At 38.3% G+C, this 25236-nt stretch overlaps 1 protein-coding gene across 2 annotated transcripts in view; it reads left to right on the forward strand.

Moving 5' to 3' along the window:
• Positions 1-25236, forward strand: part of tex10 (testis expressed 10) — a 92838-nt gene that overhangs the window by 41111 nt on the left and 26491 nt on the right. For both annotated transcript variants that reach the window (XM_060825475.1, XM_060825476.1), the window contains exons 9-12: positions 5003-5180; positions 20204-20292; positions 21782-21915; positions 23221-23301. In XM_060825475.1, coding sequence (XP_060681458.1) covers positions 5003-5180; positions 20204-20292; positions 21782-21915; positions 23221-23301 — 482 coding nt within the window. The remainder of the gene's footprint in view (positions 1-5002; positions 5181-20203; positions 20293-21781; positions 21916-23220; positions 23302-25236) is intronic.

Consider the following 25236-nt stretch of genomic DNA (forward strand, 5'->3'; position numbering starts at 1 on the left):
GTGAAGGAGGGAATTCCAGGCTTTGGATCCAGCAAATCCAACTGGAGGGACAGCAATGTATATCTCCAAGTTTGGATAGTGAATGACTTGGATGGGAACTTGAAAGTGGTAGTGGTCACCATGTATGTGTTGCTGTTGTCCTTCCCGATGACAGTGGTTGTGGGTTTGGAATGTGCTCTCTAAGGAACTTAGTGAATTTCAACAGCGCATCTTTTGTTTATGGATTTGGTGTCAATCAAATGAGCTACTTTGGCCTGAATGGTGTTAAGCCTCTTTTATTTCAGCCTAGTTACGCAACAACTTGATGTGGTCATACTCTCAAAAGTTATACCTTGCAGACCCATGTCTCAGGCACTACCATCATCTTCCCTAGATATATCTTTTCCCATCAGCTGGACATAACCAGCAGAGGTGATTAGAACTGTGATATGCAGTTGGTAGGGAGTTTCATGAGAGTCCTTAACATCGACTCTAGACACCATGACGTCTCTTGGTACCAGGGCAGGCATGGTCAAGGAAACCTTCTACTGATTACCGCATACTGTCCTTCCTGAGCAGAAGAATTAGTATTCTATGTTGAACATGATTTAGAGGGTGGAAACTGTGCAGAATGTATTCTGGGTGAGGGATTTCAATGTCCATCACCAAGCGTGGCTCGGTAACAATATTACTAATTGAGCTGGTCAGACCTTAAAGGATATTGCTGGTAGATTGTGTGTCTGTACCATGTGATGAGGGGACTAACCAGTGGGAATAATCTAGTTGACCACCTCCTTACCAGTCTGCCAATGGCAAATGCATTGCTCACGATGGTGTCAGTAAGAGTGACCACTGCACAGCCCTTATGGTGTTGAAGTCCTGCCATTCAAATTGAAAATACCTTGCATCATGTTGTGTGGCACTATCACTATGCTAAATGGGATAGACTTTGAACAGGTTTAGCAACTCAGGACTGGGCGTTCATGAGATGCTGTGGGCCATCACTATTCCAACACTAGTCTATAATGACATGGCCCAGCATATCTCCGACTCTACCATTACCTTTAAGGGAATCAACCCTAGTTCAATGAAGTGTGCAAGAGGGCATGCGAAGAGCAGCAGCAAATATACTTAAAAATGAGGTGTTTACCTGATGAAATGCTGAACAGAAAGTGATGGAGAGAGCTAAGTGATTCCACAACCAGATAGATCTAAAGTCTGCAATCCTACTGCATTCAGTAAAGAATGTTGGTGGACAATTAAATGCCTCACTGGAGAGGAATGGATGGCTACGCAAATATCTCCATCCCCTAATTCATCAATGTAAAAGCTAAAGCTGAAGCATTCAGAACAGACTTCAGCCAGAGGTACAGAGCGAATGATCCATCTCAGTAGCTCCAGAGGTCAGGATCATGGTTGTCAATCCTTAACCAATTCATTCCACATGATCCCAATAAAGGGCTGGAGATGCTGGATACTACAAAGGTTATGAGCCCTGACAACACTCCAGAAATAGTCAAACTTGCAGCACCCCTGATGAAACAGTGTTTCAGTGCAGCTGCAACATTGGTATCTACCCAACATTGTGTAAAATTATCCAGCTATGTTTAATACATGAAAACCAGGACAAATCCAACCTGATCGATTATTGCTTCATCCATCTATTCTTAATCGTGAGTAAAGTTATCAATTGTGTTAACAAGCAAGATACCTGCTCACTGATACCCAGTTTGAGTTCTGCCAAGGCCATCCAGCTGTCAGTACAGCCTTGGTTCATACATGGGAAAAAGAGCTGAGGTGAAAGTGACAGCCCTTGATATCAAGGCTTCATTTGACCAAATGTGACATCCGGCAGCCCAAACAAAACTGGAATCGATGGGAATTCGGAGGAAATCTTTCCACAGCTTGAAGTCATACCTGGCAAATATGAAGATGGTTGTAGTTGTTGGAAGTGAGCCATCTCAGCTCCAAGATATTTCTGCAGGAGTTCCTCCGGTTAGAATCCAAGGCCCAGCCATCTTCAGCTACTTTATCAATGACCTTACCTCCACCATAAGGTCAGATGTGTGGATATTTGCAAATGATTGCACCACTTACAACACCTCCAGATAGTGACGCAGTTAATGTTTGAACGCAGCAAGACCTGGACAATATCCAGGCTTGACTTGAAAAGTGGCAAGTAACATGACTATAACCATTTCCAACAAGAGAGAAATTAATCATCGTCTCTTGACATTCAATGGCATCCTGGGATTACTATTGACCAAAAGCATAACTGGACTAGCCCTATTAGTACAGTGGCTACAAGAGCAGGTCAGAAGTCAGGAATCTAGTGGAGAGTAATTCGTTTTTAGCAGTTGCTGGGATGGACGTTCTTCCAGTGTTTCCTTCTGGCCTCCTTGCTTTGGATAGCTGGTGGCACAGTGGTCATGTCACTGGACTTGTAATGTAGAGGCTCATGCTAATTCTCTGGGGATACCAGCTCAAATCCCACCATGGCACCTGGTAGAATTTGAATTTGGTTAATAATTCTGGAATATAGAACGAGTCTCCGTAAGGGTGCCATGAAGTTATCATTAATCATCCTAAAAACCTATCTGTTTCACTAACTTGTCTCTCTTCGGGAAGGCCATCTATCAATCTTAGCTGGTTCAGATTACCTATGGTACAAGATCCACAATAATGTGGTTGACTTTTAATGGAGTGAAGTCTTGAGGATTGGATAGTGAAAAAGGTGTTTGGTATGCTTGCATTTATTGGTCTGTGCATTGATTATATAGTTGGGAGGTCATGTTGAGGCTGTATGGTTTGGCCATTTTTGGAGTATTGATTGCGATTCTGGTCTCCCTCCTATAGGAGGGAAGTTGGGATACTTGAAAGGATTTAGAAGAGTCTTACAAGGATGTTCCCAGGGTTGGGAGGTTTGAGTGAAAGGGAGGGGCTGAATAGGCTGGGGCTATTTTCTCTGGAACATCTAAGGCTGAGGAGTGACCTTTTAAATGTTTATAGAATCATGAGGGGCATGGGTAGGCTAAATAGTCAAGGTCTTTTTCTTGGAATGTGGGAGTCCAAAACTAGAGGGTAAAGATTTGAAAAGGATGTAAGAGGCAACATTTTCACGCAGAGGGTGGTGCATGTAGAAATTTAATGGAGGTCTTATTTCCCAGTATTGGTTTAAACTACTGCCTGTGCCTAAATTCATAAAGTTTTAGTTCAGTAATCAGCCACAAACAAATGCATGATTAAAGCATTCAACATTAGCAGCTTGTGGAGGCCTGATGTCAAATAAAATGCAGCACCTCCTCTCCCTTCTGCACCAGATTTCTGAGTTAGCAACTTATACCTTGTTGAAGTCAGACTCAAAATGGCACAATGATCAAAAGTAAATGTAATCATACTTGGGTTAAAAAAAACTCATAAATCGATGTCTTAGGTTTGTGCCTTCGTGTTAAAACAGTATTGCATTTCACAGTAAATTATCTCAATTTTCAACTTTACTGTTAATAAACTTCAGTTATTTCATTAGTTAAGCTTGTTGGATACTGAGGAAAATATTGTTTTTTAAAAATTCTTCTATGGATTGTGGGCTTTGCTGACAAGGCTGAAATTTATTGCTCATCTCTTGTTGCTCTTGAATCGAAAGACTCTATTGGCTGCTTCAGAAGGCAGTTAAGAGCCGATGACATTGCATGGATCTGAAGTTGCCTGTACATTAGACCAAGCAAGGATAGCAGATTTCCTTAAAGAATGCGAGTGAACCAAATGGATTTTAATAATAATTGACTGTTATGTGGTCACCCTTCAGTGAATTTTTAATTCTAGAATTTTTTTCTATCGAATTCAAATTTCACTAACTGTCATGGTGGAATATATACCAAATCCCTAGAGTTTGGGGTCCTGGATTACTAGTCCAATGACATTACCACAATGCCACTGCTGGTGCATTAATGTAAAATTAAATAAGAATTGTGACTATAACTGTCAGGATCAGTAGCCGTTAATGTTGTAAAAATAGTTTTCATATTCACATTTTTAACATGTTTTCTCATTAAAGGTAATACCTCTTTGAAGACACTGCATCGATTTGACTATTCAGAAAATTTTTCATTTTACGCTGATTATATTCAGCCCATGAAAGTACTAATTTGTTCTCATGAGATTGAACATGCCAGAAAACCAGATTAATGACTTGCATGAAGTGATAGAGCAACGTTATCTTAAATTTGCTGCTGAAACAGAGCTAGGTGGACAAGTAAGCTGTGAGGAGGATGCATATTGGTGGCAAAGTGTAGTTTAAGTGAGTGGGTAACAAGGTAGCAGAAATATGAAGCTAGGGAAGTGTGAAGTTATTCACTTTGGTCATAAGATTAACAAAGCAAAACAGTTTTTCCTCTGGTACGAAATTTGCATGTTTAAAGGAATTTGCGCTTGTACGCACAAGTAGCAGTAAATAACATGTTGGTCTTTGTTTCACTTCATGAAGAAATCTTGCTAAACTGTACAGGGCTTTGATGAGACCTCATCTGGAGTACTGTGTACACTTTTGGTCTCTACGTTTGCTAAAAGGACAATCCATTTCTTAGTTGCTGTAATCAATGTTGAGATAATTTAAATTTATGATTGCTGGATTACTGTGGAATATAATGTGTCTGTATTAAAAAATACTTGTGATCAAATCCAAGCAAATTTTCAGGACAAGCATGTTCTACTACTAAAGTAGCAGTAAACCTTATCCTGGGTGAGAAATATTTGAGCCCACTAGTTAAAATCAGGTCATAAGTTAGAATTATTTGGATTCAGAAACATCCCAGAAAAGTAACTTCTAGAAATGCCACTTGATTTTTTTGCTGATATTTTATTTTCTAAATGGATTCCATTGCTCAGAAGTAATTAGAACTTAACTGGACCCATAGTGTAAGATTCCACTGGGGTTGGTGAAACAACTGCCGTTGTGGGGCTTGTCCTTCATGCATGAAATGAGATAGTGCATTACTTACTGATGCAGTTGTGTTATTTTACTTAGATCCACAAGATGGCACTCTGGTCCTACTTCCATCTGAAGCACAGCGTTCTTTGGTGCAGCTTGTTTATTTCTTACCATTTATTTCATCTGAGTTATTGTCTTGCCTTAGTCGTTGTTGCACCATGGGAAGAGTGACCTCCAAACTAGCCATTAGTCTTATTCGTATACTACATACAAGGTAAGATTGCAAACTATTCAATCGTTATAGTTTTATTTTATTGAGTAATTAAATGCCTCGACCCCAAAAAAACAATTAATACTCCTGTCTAGGTAATAATTAATTGTTGTTTGTTGTTGTCTCTTTGTATATTTTAAAGTGTTTGTTTTTTTTTGAATTTCCAGAAGTAATCATACTTAGTTCTTGCAACAAGGAAATAGAGAAAACCAAATTAATAACTAATTCCCCGGATAATTCTTTTACAGGCCTGGAAGGTACTGTATCTAGAACAGTGTAGTGGTCATTATATCATGAGACATTAATTGAGATAAAAGAACAGTAAAAATAAAACAAGATAGCTAACTAGAAAGATGAATTTAAACAAACCTGTCCAGATAATTAGACTTTAGGTAGATGGGATAATACACAACAATTGGAAGCTTTTTATGGTTATGGAGGAGAAAGTGAGGTCTGCAGATGCTGGAGATCGGAGCCTGCTGGATACACTTTCCTCATTCCTGAAGAAGGGCTTATGCCCGAAATGTCGAATTTCCTGTTCCTTGGATGCTGCCTGACCTGCTGCGCTTTTCCAGCAACACATTTTCAGCAGATGAGATGGTTATGGTACAGCTTTGACATGTTCATACAAAAAGTTAAGGTCAAACTGGAGTAGAGAACTTTAATCTGATACCCGAGTAAAGAGGCTGTATCTAACAATACAAAAGCAAGCCAGTAGAACAGACGCATTATAATGTGTTTTGAAGAAAGGAGTGAAGAAATGCAAGACAATAATATACAAGTAAGTAACTTCAGATTTTATAAACATGAGTGGAATTTATGACTGATTAAAGGTGCAAAAGGAAATCTTATGAACATAACAGGTTTTTACAGAAGTGGTTGATGGGACTGAACATAGTATATAAAATTTAGTGGACTTAATGGAAGATACTCAAAAATGCTGAAAGAATTAATGAATGCAATAGCATTCTGACCTCAAGCCTCCTTCGATTAAATGGTTGGCAATGTTGCACAATTGTTCAGAGGGGACAAATAATATAAGACTCTCTACATAAGTATCAGCAGTAGGGTGACCCTTTGAAGTCTTTTATGAAGAATAAGATTGTTAACTGTTTAGAAAAGCTTAGGTTTGTTTTTTAAGCATGCATAATGTGGGAGCTGGTGGACCCAATTGTGGTTCATTGTGGCCAGTTTTTTTAACAAGGGTTGGTTGCTTAAGAAACTCCAACTCAGAGTTGATGAGCTGGAGTCTGAGCTTCAAACATTGTGACACACCGAGGAAGGGGAGAATTACCTGGACACTGTTTCAGGAGGCAGTATAAACCCTTAGATTAACTACCTTGAATTCAGTCAGTAATCAGGGACATGAGGCTATGCCTGTGAATGAGCGAGACAAGTAGGGGGATCAACGAGGTAGTACGGAAGGAGCCGAAGCTTGACTAACACGTTTAAGATTCTTTCTCCCTGTGTGAATGAGAGTGGGGGCTGTAGGGAGGATGAGCACACTGACCATAGCACCATAATACAGGGAGCCATTCAAGAGAGAAGAGAGAAGTGCAGTTGAAATAAGGGATAGTAAAGGGAAAAAGGCATTATTTGACATGGTGAGGACTGCGTCCCAAACCCTTTGTTGCCTGCCTGGTTCCAGTGTTCAAGATATCTTATCAGGACTACAGAGGAACTTGAGTGGAAGGGGAAAATAATCCAGGCGTTGAGGTGCACATAGATACCAAAGATATAGATAGAAAGAGGAAAACTGTTCTGCTGAAGGAATATGAGCAGCTCGGGGCTAAATTAAACAGCAGAACCAAAAAGATAGTAGTGTCCGGATCCACAAGCTAATTGACACTGGGTCAACAAGATTAAAGATGTAAATGCAAAGCTCAAAGATTGGTGTGGAACAACGTGTTTGAATTCATGGGACATTTGCACCAATACCGAGGAAGGAAGGAGCTGTTCTGATCGAACAGGCTCCACTTGAATCATGCTGGGACCAGAATCCTAGTGAATTGTGGACAGGACTTTAAACTAAACAGTAGGGGAAGGAAACGGAGCTGGTTATATGGAAAATTTTGGAAAAAGTTCAAGTGGGAAAGGGCTCAGAATAGATTATTAATATTTCCAGAACAAGTAAAAAGAACAGAGTATGGAAAGGGTCAGGAATCTTAACTGCAGGCATGGCAGATAAAGGGACAACTGTGCGATGGGTATTGCGTTTAATTGCATGCAGTCTGCAAAACAAAGTATAATTAGCTTATGGTGCCCAATGAAATTGGAGGGTGAGCAGCTGTGGGTGTCAGAGATGCGGCTGCAAGAGAATCAGAGCTGGGAACTAAACATCAAAGGATACACGTCCTACTGAGAGGACAGGCATATTGGCAGAGGGACAGGGTTGTGTTATTTAGTAAGAAATTAAACTGTTGGGAATAAGTGATTATAGGGTTGGAAGGTGTAGAATTTTGTGTAGGTAGATTTCAGGAACTGCAAAGGAGAAAAGACCTTGATGGGATTTGCATACAGGCAACCTAGCAGTAATCCAAATGTGGGGCAGAAATAAATTACAAGATAGAAAAGGCACATAAGAAAGGCACTACTACAGTAGTCATGGGGGACCTCATATGTGAGTGGACTGGAAAAATCAGGTTGGTAGCAGATTGCAAAAAGTATAATTCGTAGAATGTCTAAGATGGTGTCTTGGAGCAGTTTGTGGTAGATCCCAGTAGGGAACAAATAATTCTGAATTTCGTGATAAGTGATTATGCCTGATTAGGGTGCTGAAGGTGAAGGAAGCTTGAGGGGGCAGCGATCAAAATATGTTTGAATTCACCCTACAGTTTGACAGAGAGATAGAGTTGGAAGTGGAACCTAACAGGGAAGATTGTGAAGTACCAATGGCAGGAATTTCTGGGGGTAATTTGAGAGGCACAGCAGAGAATGAAGGAATCATGGTTGGTAAGGAAAATTTAAGGGCAGCAAAAAAGATACATACAATGTGTTGAAGAAGAGTAGGAAGCCAAAGGATTGAGAACTCTATTTAAAAACTAGCAGGGCACAACTGAAAATTCAATAAGTGGGAAGAAAATGAAATGAGATTGAGCTAGCGCGTAATATAAAAGATGATTGGGAGAGTATTTAAGATACACAAAAGGTAAAAGAGATACAAGAGTGGACGCTGGACTGCTGGGAAAGTAGTAATGGGGAACAGAAAAAAATGGCAGAGGAACTGTAAGTACTTTGCATTGATCTTCATGATGTAAGACACCAGTAGCATACCAGAACTTCAAGAAAGTCAGGGGGCAGAGGTTGAGTGCAGTGACCATCAACTAAGATGGTGCAGAGAAAACTGAAGTCCGAAGGCAGATAAATTATCTGGCCCAAATGGACTACACACCATGTTCTGAAGGAGGTAGCTGAGGAGATTGAAGAGGCATTGATCATGTATCACTGGAACCGGGGAGGGTCCCAGCAAACTGGGAAATGGTTAGTGCAATACCACTGTTTAAGAAAGGGGGAAGGCAGAAGATGAGAAATTATTGGCTGGTTAGCCTGACCTCGGCTGTTAGTAAGATTTTAGAGTCCATTATTAAGGATGAGATTGCGGCATACTTTGATAAGGAGAGGTCATGCCTGAGAAATCTGTTAGATTTTTGAGGAGGTGATGAGCAAGTTGGACAAAGGAGAGTTGGTTGATGTAATCTATTTGGATTTTTAGAAGGCCTTTGACAATGTGTCGCACAGGAGGCTGCTCAATAAGATGAGTCCATGGTGTTATTGTAAGTTACTGGCATGGATAAAACATAGAAGAAGACGGACTGTGGGGATCACTGACTAGCTTATTTTCTTCCAAATGGGAATCGATAGTATCCTTCAATATCCTCTCCAGCAGCTTCCCTATCACTGATGTCAGGCTCACCGGTCTGTAATTACCTGGATTATCCCTGCTACCCTTAAACAAGGGGACAACATTCGTAATTCTCAAGTCCTCCAGGACTTCAGCTGTGTTCAAGGATGCTGCAAAGGCATCTGTTAAGGTCCCAGCTTTTTCCTCTCTCAGTAATCTGGGGTAGATCCCATCCAGACATGTCCATCTTAATTCCTTTTGGAATACCCAACATTTCCCCTCTCCTTATGTTGACTTGACCATGAATAACCTATCCCTAACCTCAACTCCGTCATGTCCCTCTCCTCGGTGAATACCGATGCAAAGTACTCATTAGGAATCTCATCCATTTTCTCTGACTCTACACGTAACTTTCCTCCTTTATCTTTGAGTGGGCCAACCTTTGTCTTGCTGCTTATATATGAATAAAAAGCTTTGGGATTTTCCTTAACCGTGCTTGCTAAAGATATTTCATGACTCCTTTTAGCCCTCTTAATTCCTCATTTCAGAAACATCCTACGCTCCAGATTTCTTCCAAAGCTTCGTCTGTGTTCAGTCGCCTAGACCTTATGTATGCTTCCTTTTTCTTAGCTAGTCTTACAATTTCATCTGTCATCCATGGTTCCTAACCTTGCCATTTCAATCCCTCATTTTCAACATGATGAGATCAGGAATGAGTGGGCCTGGCAGAGCTCAAACTGAGCGTGAGTGAGCAGGTTAATGTTGAGTAATTGCTCATTGATAGCATTATTAATGATATCATTCATCACTTGGTCGATGATTGAAAGTAGAGCAGCAATTGGCCAGCATAGATTTGTCCTGCTTTTTTGTGACAGGACATCCTTAGGCGATTTTCTGTGTTGCTCATGTTTTAACTGAACTGGAACAGCTAAGCTATGGTGTAGCTAGTTTTACAAAAATATTCCTTCAGTATTGTTGTCAGAGTGTTGTGAGGCCTCATATCCATTGCAATATGTAAGGCCTTCACTCATTTCAAGTCATCACTTAGGAGTGAATTGAGATGGTTGAAGGCTGGGCTCTGGGAGTGTGGGGAATTTTGAGGAGGCCGTGATGGCTTATGTATTTTTCATATCTGGGTGAAAATGGTTGCAGATGCTTCAGCTTTGTCCTTTTCACTGATATGCTGGGCTCCTTCCTTATTGTGAATGGGGATATTTGTGCAGCCTCCTATGCTTGTTAGATTTTTAACTGCTGACCACCATTCATGACTTGATGTGGCAGGACTGCAAAATATAGATTTGATCTGTTGGTGTGAGGTTATGTTTTGAGCCAGACCCCAAACCCAAAACCTCTGCACAAAGCAGTCTGAGAGGGTGCAAACCTATGGTGTGAGGCAACCACTTCTGACTCCCACATTCATAGCAATTCTGCCATCGAGCAGCTCGCAGTGCATTTCGCAAATGCAAGGTCGTTGTGAGATAAACACCGCTTTACCCAGCCCCATCTGCACACTGCCCTGGTGATGAAAGATTGGGGCCTAGGCTGCCTAGCTCTGGCTGGGCTGCTTATCCGAGAAGGCAAAAAAGAGTGGTTAATAGTTTTGTTGCTTGGCATTCTTTAATGCTTAGTATGATTAACTAGTCATTTTATTTGATTTCTTTTTGCTTTGAACTTTGTTATGGGCCAGATCCCTCATAATATTTCAAGAAAGTAGCCCAGGCCTTAATTTTGCTAGTTGTTTTAAGCAGATGTAATGTGGATATTCCAGGAGAGAATCAGCTGATCAAACCAATTAGTTTTAAACAAACAATTTAATCACAAGATTACTGAATGAAACACAAACAACAGAAAACAGAATACTGAATAACTTAACCCCTCTAAAAACCCAATGGATCACCCCAGCTTAATGATCCTATGACTTGCAACAACCCCCATATGCACCCCATGGCACAAATGGTAAAATCAAAAAACAGTCTTTACAGGGTGGAAGTCGGAGAGAGAGTACCAGCATGGATCTGCTTCTTTGGGTCCAGCAGCCTTTTTTCACACTATTGCTTAATAAAAAACCAAACCAGAGAAAACCTGAGCTGGGAGAACTGGCCACACCCCTTTCATCATACAAGTGTATTTTTAAGCTTGAAAGCCTCTGCCTGAAGCCGTTTCTGTTAGCTATTATCAAATTGGCGCTAAAATACTTTAATTCCCAGACTTTTTGGAGTCTGTGTCGTTTATGACCTATCTGGGGGAAAAAATAACAAGGACAGCATAACCTTGTTAAAGGAGCAGCCTTGTCACAAAACGCTTGCTTTGAAACTTTTCTTTACTGATGTGTCAAACCTTGTCTTTCTGCTATTTATTCATTGACCCCGAGAGAGAAATTGAAATCCCCATTTGCAATTAGTTTAAATCTTTGAGCAACAAATGCTCGCTTCTGTCAGTGACACCTACATCCAAGAAAGGATTAAGAGAAGGTAGATTGGACACACTCCTGCCTTTGTGTACTGGTGGTGGAGAGAGTTTGAGATGGTAGATAAGTAATTGTTTTTCGTAATGTTTAGTGTCAGGCAGCTTTTCCCATCTGCCTGGCTAGAAACTAGTTATTATAAATGAATGGAGACACTTTATTTGTTTCACTTTGCAGTTCATCAACCAATACAAGGCATATTAACTTCATAATTACTGCTGTACACTCTCACAGACCCTGCAAGATTTTTAAGAATTTGTTTAACATCAAATTTCTCTATTATGATAAATTTAAGATATTATTGAATCTATTTGATATTTTAGCTTCTGCCTTCGTTCCATATGTATGTCCCAATCACTTATTGGGTTAAAATTTAAGAGGCAGTGATTTTAATTTCTTGGTTTCATGTCTGGGAAAATACTTTAGTGTGATTGACTGCTTAACCTGCTAGATGGCATACTTTACTGGAAGTCTGGAGATTCTTCTGCCTTGCATGAATTCAAGCTGATGCATAAAGGGAAGTCCATGCTATTGAAATTCTAAATTTCTTGTGGGCAGCTTTCTTTGTAGTAACCGAGTACAGTTGCTTTGCTGCTGACCTTGAAATCAGCCAAATGTGACGTTTTATATTACTGTACTAATGAACCTGCCCTGTAATATCTAGAATTTGATGACAATGTTATTACTATTGCTGAATTCACCACTCTCAACATGCTGGGGTGACTGTTGACCAGAATTTGACCTGGACCGGCCATATAAATACTTTGGCTGCAGAGCAGAGGCGAGAAATCCTGCAGTGAGTAACTCCCCACCTAATCCCCAATACCTGTCCGTTATCGACAAGACACAAGTCAGATGTATGACAAAATAATCCTCACTTACCTGGATGAGTTGAGTTCCAACAGCACTCGTGAAGCAAGTCTTCATGCAGGACAGCAAAGCCTGTTTGATTGGCATCCCATCAAACACCTTCTTTATTCATTGTCTTCACCACATATTCAACGTTGTAGCTGTATGTAGCATCTACAAGTGGGGTGCTATAAAACTCATGCCCTTTCAGTAGCACCATCCAAATTTCCAGTGGCAAGTCACCACCGCTTTCAATTAGCCCTTGAAATAACACCTCTTTGTTACTTGGAACTTCTAAAAAAAAATGTATTTTGATCACGTTTTATACTGTATTGCAATTCCTTCACTGTAATAGTCTTTTTTGAAAAGATTTATGATGCAAGTGGACATCTGAACCATAACTTTTTCTCTCTAGAAAATTTGTATATTTACAGATCTATAGCAATGATCTTTAAGGTTTGTTTTACTTTAAAAATATTAGTAAGCTTAGATAATGACTCCTTGTTAGCTTCACATTTTCTTGTTCCAATAGCTTTATATTTCCCAGTATAATTTGCCAACTGTAATTTGGAAGCAAAGAGCTGCTGAATGTTTCTATGACAGTTATCTAGATTACAACTTCTAAAAGTACTTGGTGTTGAAGAGGGGATTCCTTGCAGTGACATTTAGGCATAATTTTGGACACATCGACATCAGCATCAGGTAGAACAACAGATCTAGAGTTGGAACTCTGTGATGCTTTGTCGTGTACCCCCCACACACAGACTTTGTGATTATAGTGATGCTATTTAATGGTGAAAGGCATTGATTATCTGCCAAATTATCATCGTGCCTCAGTTCCTTTTATAGTAACTGGCTTGTAGCCAAACAGGTAGATTAGCTGTTTTTTTTTCCAAGTTGTGATTAATATAATCAATTCAACAATGATGCCAGTAAATAGGTTCCATTTTGTGGATTATGCTAACTTGTGTATCAGAAAATAATGTCTAATGCAGTGGGATTTTAGTAAAATAATTGATGTGCAGAATTTGCTAACTGTTGGCTTCATATTTTTCTAAGTAATTTGGAGATTTCTTGAGTTCTTTTAGCATATAAAACAGTTTCCTATTAGCAACTGTTCTGGTGTAGCTTATTGTGATACCTATGAATGCAGGTATTTGTTGAAGTACTTGTTTTATAATAGCTTCTAAACCTTCTTCATGTTTCAAGCTAACTGAAGTGTATTTTGTTTTATTTCTTTCTCATTGCAGTTGGTTATAAAAAGCGTTAATTTAAAATAAAATTAATAAGTGACATTCTTTTCTGTATTATTACTTACTGAGGGAACACCTCTAAAAATAACTTCATTTTATTGAGGATTTTTACTGTCAGTGTGATTTAAAAAAAAATCCTCTTGCTGAAGATACTGGCTTGATCAGAAGTGTAATTCCATATTCAGTGGGGATTAATGCTGCATTAAAAAGTTGTTACGATAGTGTACCACTAATTTCTGAAAACATTACTCCTCTTCACCTCACCTACCCTCATTAGGAGTGTGCAATTCACTTTAAAAAGACAGCAATGAATTCTTTGGTAGATTACTGTTATGTGGGATAGTGGAAGCTATTACACTTGAACATATCAGGAAATCACAGACCAGTTAGCTTAACCTATGTCAGAGGAAAAATCCTGGATTTCGTTATTAAGCAGATTATAGTAGGACACTTCCAAAACAAAATTAAATAAGGAAGTTGTGATTGATGAATTTGTTAGTTTTCTTTTGAGAGAGTAACCAGCAATGTGGCTAAAAGGAAACTTTTGATATGGTATACTTGGATTTTCTGATGTTTGACAAGGTATCACATCAAAGGCAATGACACACAATACAAGTTCATGTTGTAAGGGTAACATATTAATATGGAAGCAGGGTTGATTAGCTTGCAGGAAGCAGACAGTAAGCATAATTGGGTCACATTCATGTGGACCACAGGGTTCAGTGTTGGAGCTTCAACAGTTTGCAATCTATATCAATGACTTGGATAAAGGGACCAAATGTGGTGGGGTACTTTTGACTAGGGAATAAAGATTGATAGGGGATTAAGTTGTGAAAAGGCCATAAGGAGATTGCAACAGGTGCAAGATAGTGAGCAACAATTTGGCAAATGGAGTAGAACATGGGAAGATGTAAATGTGTCCGCTTTGGCAGGAAGAATAAAATGATTTAAATAGGGAGAAGTTATAGAACATTGCGGTAGAGAATAATCTGGAGTTCCTTGGCACACTTAAATCAAAAAAAAGTTAGTATACAGTTTCAGCAAGCGATTAAGAACGCTATGGACCGTTATTTATTGCAAGGAGAATGGGGGTATTAAAGAATGAATGTTTTGCTACAAAATACAGGTCATCAGGTAAACCACATCTGGAGTACTACACCATTTCCATCTCCTTATTTCAAAAAGGATAGAATTCCACTAGAAGCAGTTTAGAGAAGGTTTACTTGATTGATTCCTGTGATAAAGGTGTTAGCTTACTAAGAAACATTTAGACACGTTGGGCCTTTATCTGTTGGAGTTTAGAAGAACGAGAGGTAAATTTATTAAAACATGTTAAGATCCTAAAGGGACTTGACGTGGTGGATGCTGGGAATGTGGGAATGAAGAGAACTTTGGGATACAGCCCAAAAATAAAGGGACTCCTACTTAATGCTGAGATTGAAACTTTTTTTCTGTGGGTGTTTCCCAGAGAACAGTAGAGGCAGTGTCATTGTATATTTTAAAGGTTGAGTAAGTTAGATTTTTGACTAACTAGTGAGCCAAAGGATCTATGTGCCAGACAGGAAGGCGTAGTTGAGACCAAAGTAAAAAAAGTTCAATAAAATCAGCTGTGACCTTGTCAAACAGCAGAGCGGGCCAAGGGGGCCGATTGACACTCCTTTTTAAAAAAAAACTTCTGTGCACGTTTGAATGAGATTTTAGTGAGATATGGTCTGGTTCAAACCTGGAGAGCTTCAGTCTTACGTTGCATTGTGTGTTCAGCTGCTTTGTCATCTTCGTTTCAGCTCGAAGTTAGAAAAATCTGACCTCTCAGTTGAATATTGTAGTAGTAACATTAATTTTGCATAAAAACTGGTTCTGTGACATCAAACAAATGGTGGGGGAATGAGAGTTCTGCTTTGTTCTCTTTCCTGACCTTGGCTTTGGCCAGTCGTTAGAGACATGCACTTTTGTTTGGTCTGTTCACCATTCTTTTAAGAGAAAAATATCTGTACTCATTCATCATCTGCTCTCCTCCGTTGGAGAGAGAAGTTGTGAACTGTTGCCCTTCAGATACAAAAATAAAAAACTGGTCCCATACCTGTGCAGGAATGGAGATATTTTTGCACTTTCTGAATTAAAGGGAGATAGTGGTATGGTGTTAACGTCATGGATCATAATTCAGAGATCCTTCCATGTGGCAACTAATATAAGACTATTCTCTGTTTTGGTGTCCATGAAACTATCATTATCATAAAAACCCAACCGTTTCACTAATGTCATTCAGCGGAAGAAATTTGTCATCCTGACTTACATGTGATTTCAGACCCATGACAAGTGATTGACTGACTGTTAACTGTCCCTGAAATGTCTGAGCAGGCCTCTTAGTTAAAAGACAATTAGTGATGGGCTCTCTTTATATGTACAATAATGTTTGTTATTGTATTTTTTTTAATAGAGAATCTTGTGGCATAATTTTCATGATTTAGTTGCTGGGGATTTGGTGCCCTCTTTCAATAAAACAAAAGTCTCTGACAGGATCATAATGGATGTCACAGCAAAAACTTGTGTTCCAGTTCTACCACAGGTCACTGAAATCTTCACCATTTTCTCTACCCTAATCACCTCAGCCTGAGTATACTGAAGACACTATTCCCACCTGACATCATGAAATTCAATCCAGGAATTCTACCTGCATCCTTTTTTGCTCTGTATGGTTCAAGTGCTCACTGAGAACCTGCAGGAACATATACAGTTAAAGTTGCAAATACTTATAATACTGATGAGAGGAATATGTATCCTTAAAATTAAAATATACTGTGTTTTATTCAGTGATGTACCTGGTGTTTATTGAATTACCAAACATGTAGAACACTACTAAATCCCTACTTTGTCAGTAATACTCATATCCTTGAAAGAATGAAAAAAAGTTTTTTGTTTTAAGTATCATGTAGTGAAGGCCGAATTGAGCAAGGAGTGACTCCAATGTAGAATGGGCTAACTGTACGAAATCTTAGTCTTTCAGTTTGTTTTAAAGAGAGAACATTTAATCTATTTTGTTTTACAGTCCCCCAGCCCAAGGTTCATATTGCCTTTGGACCTTTGTCATTGCTGTTTTGCAACATACCACTTGACTTTTGTTTTAAGTCCCTTCCTGTTCTTGTCTTTTATAACAAGCATGGCTTCAATGACTACAAATAGATAGATAATTCCTGGTTAATACCTCAACCCTCCCCTGATTGTATGGGTGTTGCTTCACTCTGGCTGCCATTAGAAAAAAGCACATATAACACAGTACAGCGCAGGAACAATCATTACCATCTAATGAGTTAAACTTTTCTTTAATTTTGTATTGACAAAACAGATGGTATCCTGTTTGGATCCTGCCAGCACTATTTTCCTGTGATTTTGTCTTTATCAACTAGTGTCACCTCTGGCCAAATCCAGTGATCACCATCAGTCTCCATTAGAAATATTTGAATCTTACATTTGAATCTAAATTGAATAAACATTATTTGTCACATTGTCATGATTCTACCGAAAGTAAAGAAGAGGAATTAAAGCTTACTGAACAAGCTTTATAATCTTGCTTCGCCTTACTTGTTTACATGTTATCTTTAAATCAAATTGTTCAAAATGATTTTAAAACAACCAAGGACACCAAACTTTGAGTAAGCATCTGGAATATTTTGTGTTGATGCAAAGCATGTGATGTTTTATTTATAAGAACCATTTGTTGACCTGTTCCATGCACTGTGTTCAAATGGATGCTAAATATTTTGAGAGATAGTGAGGATTGCAGAAGCTTGAGAGTCAAAAGTTGGTAGAATAATGCTGGAAAAAGCACAACAGGTTAGGCAGCATCTGAGGAACAAGAGAGTCTACGTTTCGGGCATAACCCTTCTACTGTGGCGGGGGAAGGGGACTGGGAAATATTTAGACATGAATTATAAACAGCCACAATGGCTTTTCACTCTGATTAAAATACTTCTTAAAATTAGAGTTTTGACCAGGCTTTTCTCTCTCTCTCCCTTCTGAAGCATTGATCTCTGTTTGAAATGCAGTATTGCGAATGTTCAGCAGTATTTGGCACACTTAGTTACCATTGAACTAAAATAGAATTTAGTGGACTGCTTGACTTGATCATGTTATGTATATCTTTCGACATTATTTATGTGTTCTAAAATATAACTTCAGAAATGATATAATACATCTCTGAAATTTATAAATTAATTATTTTAATTTTAAAAAATGTGGGCAAATGTTTGAAAAATTGATAAGTGGCTTTGAAGTAAATTGAACTCAAACAAGCTGCATGGGCGGCACGGTGGCACAGTGGTTAGCACTGCTGCCTCACAGCGCCAGAGACCCGGGTTCAATTCCCGACTCGGGCAACTGACTGTGTGGAGTTTGCACGTTCTCCCCGTGTCTGCGTGGGTTTCCTCCAGGTGCTCCGGTTTCCTCCCACAGTCACAAAGATGTGCGATTCAGGTGAATTGGCCATGCTAAATTGCCCGTAGTGTTAGGTAAGGGGTAAATGTAGGGGAATGGGTGGGTTGCGCTTCGGCGGGTCGGTGTGGACTTGTTGGGCCGAAGGGCCTGTTTCCACACTGTAAGTAATCTAATCTAAAAAAAAAGCTGGAAGTTCATTGCAACAAGATAGTGGAGCTGAGTGAGATTATTTGTTATCCATGAATTCAGTTAAGTTATAGTCAGAAGACATGCTGTTTGATTTTATTTTAAAAGAAATTAAGAACTGCAACTTTGGATCTTGTGTAACTTGTACCTCCTTAGAAATTGAGAGATAAAACCAGACCTCCACATGATTGAGATGTATAAAATTATGAAAGACATAGAGTAGTCAGGAAGAAACTGTTCCCTTAGGTGGAGGGATAAGTGATCAGGGAGCATAGATTTAAGGCAAGGGGCAGAAGATTTAGAGGGAATGAGAGGAAATATTTTTTCACCCAGACAGTGGTAGAACTGTAGAACCCATTGTCTGTAAGGGTTGTTGAGGCAGAAACTCTCATAACATTTAAGAAATATTTAGACATACAGTTGTTAATACCAAGGGATACAAGGTCTGTATAGGTCTCGTGCTTGCAAATGAGATTGTCTCATCAGGCCTGCATCGGTCAAAAACAAAGGACTTTTTCTGCGCCCTGTGACTATAACTCCCATGTTTCACATTCGGAATCTGGGACTCGTTATTCAAAAGTCTGGTTAGGAAGCACTGGGGACAATTTTGAGGGTTTTTGAAAGTTTTACTTGTACTGTGTTGTGAATAAAGAGGTAGAAGGGCTGTTTGGTTCAGCTGTCTGTCTTGATGTTGTGACACTAGTGAGAAGTCGGATCCACAGGTAACAATCCTCTTATCTTGAAATTTGGTAGAAGTAGCCATTGTAAGACATTCCTGTAATATTGTCTCTGCAAACCACATCTTGATCTGGTTAACATGTCCACAGAACAATAGCATTAAAAAAAAATAAATCTTGCATTGCTTTTTGCCCCATATATCCTACTTAGCTTGTGTCTTTCTTGTAATTTGTCACTTTTTAATCTAGAATTTTCTAAAATTCAACAGCTTGAACTAAACTTTTCCTTTCAATGATTTTACTGTTGCCAATTAGAGACTCCAAAAGTAGTACTGAAGAACATAGACTTCTTTTTCCTGTATCTGTCAGTTCATGTATCTCAGTCACCATTAAAGTATAGTGGTTATGTTGAGTATCGTCCTCTACAATGTGTTTTTAAAAGCACATCCTGAATTTCTCAATATTTAGGATTGTGGAATCCAAATAGATAGGACTTAGAGGTGAATCAGACATTTTTTGGGGATTCATGCATAACTCCCTGAGTTGAACATATAATGAAAGCAGAAATCTCCTTGCATTATTCAAGGAGTGCAGCATCATCCGAGGTTTTGTCTTTTGATTGAGACATGAAAGTGAGGCCTAAGTTTGTGCTGTTGGATTGATATGGCATATTTCGGAGCAAAGTGTTCTCTCCACTACTAGTACTTGAACAGCATCATTAAATAAAAGCCAGTCACTGGCTGCCTTGTTTCTGCATTACACCCTTCACTATATTTCAGTATTTCATTGACTATAAGGTACTTTAGGACATCTCTGTTAGTAATACCTATGTTTTATTGAATTATTCCTGTTCAGCATCACTATTATTGCCAATGTTCGATTCGCTCCAAGAGAAAGCAGAGTCTGGGTACATGATAAACATTTAATTATACTGGCATATTTGTTGACTGAGTTCCACAATTTAAAATAGAAAGCAGACAATATAACTTGTTTTCAAATAAGCTGGCTTGATCTTTGGATGTCAATTAAAGAACAAAAACTTTAATGTGAAAAGTAATTCAATTTATATTCAAATCTTTAATCAGTTTGGTTACACTTTGCTGTGCATTCTAATTTATCTTTGTATCCCTTTTCACTGTTGAAGTTAATTTCTATTAAAATGTGTTTTTATCAAGTGTGCTTTGAATTTTTTTATTCTCCGTTATCTAGGTAAAATTTGTGTACAGTCTCTAGCGAAGTTGCATTTTCCATCTAACAGATGAAATGGTATATGTTAAAATTTGAAGTATACAGGACACTTTATGTTGTACTTTATTTAATTCCAGGTCATATTTTGGTGGGTGGACTTCTTCGCTTCCAGGAAGTCTAGTGAATGATGTGGATTACTTCAGTTTTCTGTTTTCTACATTGACAGGTACTTAAGTCCAATATTCTTCTACTTTAAATATTAAAATTGAAAATTTGTTTGAATGCAGTAGGCCAGACTTTCCAGTTTAGCATTTCTTGGTTTAATTCAATCAACCTTTATTTATTTGTCGTACTTTAGCCGACCACATTAGTATCAGTACTGTATGCATACAATCACTCTCTTGTTTTAGCAGTATTGCATGAAATATCATTAACATGAACTACATTATCTCTGTCCAATTTGAGTACAAAGCAGCACATAAATTGATTCTTTATAATATTTTTTAAGTCCTATTAGGAGTGTCGAACAATGAAAGCAAAATTCTGCAATTGCTGGAAGTAAAACAATGTGAAAAATACTCTGGTCTGGCAGGATCTGTAGTGAAGGAAAAATTCTAAAAGAAGGGTCAGTGGACTCAATATTAACTCTACTTTCTCTCCACAGATACTGCCTGACCTGCTGAGTTTTTCCAGCAGTTTCTGACTTTGAAACAGGTTTAGTGTTTTTAAGCAATAATGACTCCTTCAGAACAAAAGGAAGATGAGAATGTAATGGATTTTATTCCATCGAAAGCAAGTTAATAGCACAGAGCTACTTGGAAACATTTTGCTGGTTGTTCAGTGATGAACATCTTGCCTTTGTGGAAATGGCTACCAAGGTCATCTGGTGCCAAGTGGACAGAATCTCCAGTGATCAGAATCACCATGGGGCTAGTAAAGGAATTCTTACCTTTTATTCAAAGAAACATTTGTTTCATACTATAGTTAGTTTTGATATTATACTATGGATATTGACACTTCCATGCTAACAGTGAAATCTTAAAATTGTAGAATGCTTAGTAATATAAGCAGGCTGTTCAAATTGTTATCTCTGAGCTTCTTTCTTAATTTACAAATGAGATTCTGGTATCGTTTGCTGGACCAGCATTTATTAGGGGAGAAAGTGAGGACTGCAGACGCTGGAGATCAGAGCTGAAAATGTGTTGTTGGAAAAGCGCAGCAGGTCAGGCAGCATCCAAGGAGCAGGAGAATCAACATTTCGGGCATGAGCCCTTCAGCATTTATTACCCATTCCTAGTTGCTCTTGAGAAGGTGGTGAGCTATCTTCTTGAACTGTTGTAGTCCATGTGCTCTAGGGGAGGAATGCTGTAAGGGAAGAAATTCCACAATTTTGATTGAACAGCATTGAAGGAGTGGTCATATATTTCTAAATCTTGATGGTCAGTGGCTTCATTTGAGGAACCTGCAAGGGAACTGGCTCTTTGCAAGAGCTGTGCATCTTGTGTCATTCCTTTATCCCTTTCCTGTAGAGTAGACTTCATTGTAGATGCAAGCATTGTGAAGTATGCTGATTTGTTTAAAAAGGAAACAATTTTTAAACCTTATTTTCAGGATGTTTTAACTGCATGGTATTCAGATATCTCAAAATGACTAACTGGATAGGAAAAGGTTGTAATTGTTAATTGTCTGTCTTCTGTTCATTTCCTGTATTGCAGGATTCTCAGGAGAAGAATTGACATGGCTCCAGAGCAGCACCAGTAATCCTCATATAAGTCAGTCCCAATTTTCGTCAGTGCGTCTTTATGTTACGGATCTTGACCAGTTTGCACACCACTGGGCCTTGACTGAGGTAACTTAGAATACTTCGCAAGAACATGAAAACTAATGTACACTAATGATCCTGTGTCTGATGTTATCCTTTCACATTCATAAAAGATTTGAGATTTTGAGAATGCTTAAACCTTTGTAAGACAAAACACTCTACGTTTCTTGAGCCTTCTGTCTAGATGATATTCATAATTGTTTATGATCTTTTTGCAAGTTTTGATGCATAACATTTCATCCAGGTGTTGCATGAGTCTCTATACATGGCTAGACTAAAGTCTTGAATAGTATTAAGATATCACAACTCTTGGTATAAAATAGTAAGCTATTACCTGGTAAAAGTTGACAGTTCCTGGGAAATATGCATAAATTAATTATTTTTCAAATTTTGATTGTGTATCTATAAGCAAAAATTGAGAATTTATTGGCATATCACTTGCACACTTACAATCTGGTGATAATTAGATACTTCATATAGAATTACAGAATTATGAATTTCCAATATACTTTACCACTGTAACATTACAAAAATGCTCAGATCGATCGATAGCTTCCTAATCTGTGCTGTTAATTGGATTAAATACTTTGCTTGCAGTTTAATGAAACTATACAAATATTTTTCTTAGATGTTGAAATCCTTAGTTGTTGCACAATGTCTTTGCAACTTGCACCCATTTTCTGTTGGATTAACTATTTTAAACACCAAACTATTCCTTTCCTCTGTTGGGGAAAAAATAAATTGGAGTTGGAGGGATCATAGAATAAAACTCTCAACTGGCTAATCAAATACATGTCCACCTTTACAAAAGGCTGTTGCATTTAGTCTCACACTGCATGCCTTTTGGGACTCCACTTTGCCCAAACAAAATCCCAGTTTCTCTAGCCCTTGCCCAATTTATAACCTCATCACATTTTGTATCATTTCAAAATTGTATTCCTTATACAAAATTCCAAGTCATTTAGATAAAACAAGGAAAACAATATTCCAGCTATAAACCCCAGGGGATTCCATTGCATTCTTGGGGGAAAAAAATCCTGTGTGTCTCTTATCCCTTAACCAAATTTGCAGCCGAGCACGTCCTTATTGATTTTTTTTTATTTATGTATACACTTATGATTTCACATTTCAGTTGTAGTAGCATTTAAATGGAATCACCATATAATATTTGTAAATATAATGTAGACTCATCTGAGGTTAAGTGCTAAGTATCTGTTGCCCATACATGGAAAATATTGATGATATTTTAGAAGATAGCTGCCAAACCTGGTACATAAAGGATATTATATTGTCATATATTCTTTATGAACTACTTTTGTATTTATCTTTCAGGTGATATGTCAATGTTTATCAGCCATACCATCCAAAATCCAGTGCTGTGATGTTTTACAAAGTGCCATTTGTAAGCATCTGGTAAGTCCAGTAATTGGTTGAATTGTTACCAGTGATCCACTTCCTGGATTACTGTGTTTTTTTAGTTGGGAGGGCACTGTGGACCTTCATGTTGCATTGGACAGAGAAGATCTGAACAGGAACAGCGCAGTATAGTGAGATGTTGGTTCAGTACGCCATTAGATCTTAACCCACAAATCTGATTTTCCTATTCCACCAAATTCATAACAGCAGCTTTATTGCCTTAAGAAGGTGGAACACTATTGTCAGACACTTAGGTTTTTTAGAAAAAAGTAAAAAAGTTTGAAACTTGGCACAAACCTATGACATTGTGAAGACCTAGAAGTGACAACGTTAGAACAAAGAGGGATGCTCAAAAGAGAACAGTCTGAAAGCTTTGAGTTATTAATATACGACATGGTCAATGTGGCTAGTTTGAATCACTTGATTCTTGATTCAAGTCTTGGCACAAAAAAAAATTACAATCGTAAATGTACTGAAAATGTAAATTGGTTAAATCATAACAGAATTATCAGTCACATGAAGAAGAAAAGCTGTGAAATGTGATGTACCAGATTTAGAGAGAATTGCTCCAAGTTATTTTGTATGATAACATTACATTTAAAACTTTTGCATTTATTTTTGACCTTTCTTTTAAAAAAAAGCAAGGAAGAAATAAAGCAAATACTTATGTCTACTTTTAGACTTGAGCAGTCAATAAATGACTGTTGAGTTATGAAAGCAACCACATATACTTTTGAAAGTTTCTGAAATTTTTGCGTTACAGTTGACATTTTTTTTGCCTTGAGCTGTTGTTATTACTTGTCTAATGACACTGTGTCATTGTAAATGAATAATGTTGTTTATTCAGAGAGTAAGTGAAACCTGTGACATGAAAAGTCTTAATTTTGCTAGTTTTTGAGATTGAATTCAATGATTCTGACCATTTTATTTTTGAGAATGAAACCTGTGACTTCTAACTTATTGAAATAAGTTGCTGCCTTCAAAAGTCAATAAATGAAAATCCTGTTTTAATTCAATTTGGAATTGTTTTGGAAGAAATTTTACCAATATTTTGTGTTTTGATGGTGAAATCAGTTCAGGTGTGAGGGAGAGATGCATGTTTGTAATGCAAGTTTAAAATAAATAGTCACCACAGAATTTGAGTACTGTTGAAAAATTTGCCTCAAGGCCTAACTGGACTTGTATGTCAGTAAACCTGACAAAGGGACTGGAACAGTGATCCTTAACAAGTATGACTAAATAAACAAAGTGCATGCTGTCATTAAAGACAGGTTCAAGGTTGTATGCAGTGGACCTGTTGATTGGTATGGTCAGACGGTCTTACTGAAAACCATGCATTTGCTATATTTGGGTAATAATAACAAACAGCTGTATGATACTTACAATAAGGGTTGTGCTCATGGCGATTGTGTCTGCGTAACTGAGGCTCACTAAGATGTACACAAGAAATTTCCTTTTAATTCATTTATGGGACTTGGGTGTTGCTGGCTGATCAACATTGACAGCCCATTCCTATTTGCCCTTGAGAGGATGGTGGTGAGCTGCTTTCTTGAATCGCTGCAGTCCACCTCCTATGGGTTGACCCACAATGCCATTAGGGAGGGAATTCCAGGATTTTGACCCAACAACTGTAAAGGAATTGCAATATATTTCCAAGTCAGGCTGGTGAGTGCCTTGGAGGGGAACTTGCAGGTGGTGGTGTTCCCAAGTACCTGCTGCCCTTGTCCTTCGAGATGGGAGTGGTCATGGATTTGGAAGGTGCTGTTTCAGGAACTTTGGTGAATTTCTGCAGTACATAGTCCACACTGCTGCTACTGATTTGTGGTAGAGGAATTGAATGTTTGTGAAATGTGGCGCCAACCAAGCAGGTGGCTTTGTCTTGGATGGTGTGAAGCTTCTTGAGTGCTGTTGGAGCTGCACCCATCCAGTCAG

Source organism: Hemiscyllium ocellatum, chromosome 5, assembly GCF_020745735.1.
Source record: "Hemiscyllium ocellatum isolate sHemOce1 chromosome 5, sHemOce1.pat.X.cur, whole genome shotgun sequence".
Classification (NCBI taxonomy): domain Eukaryota; kingdom Metazoa; phylum Chordata; class Chondrichthyes; order Orectolobiformes; family Hemiscylliidae; genus Hemiscyllium; species Hemiscyllium ocellatum.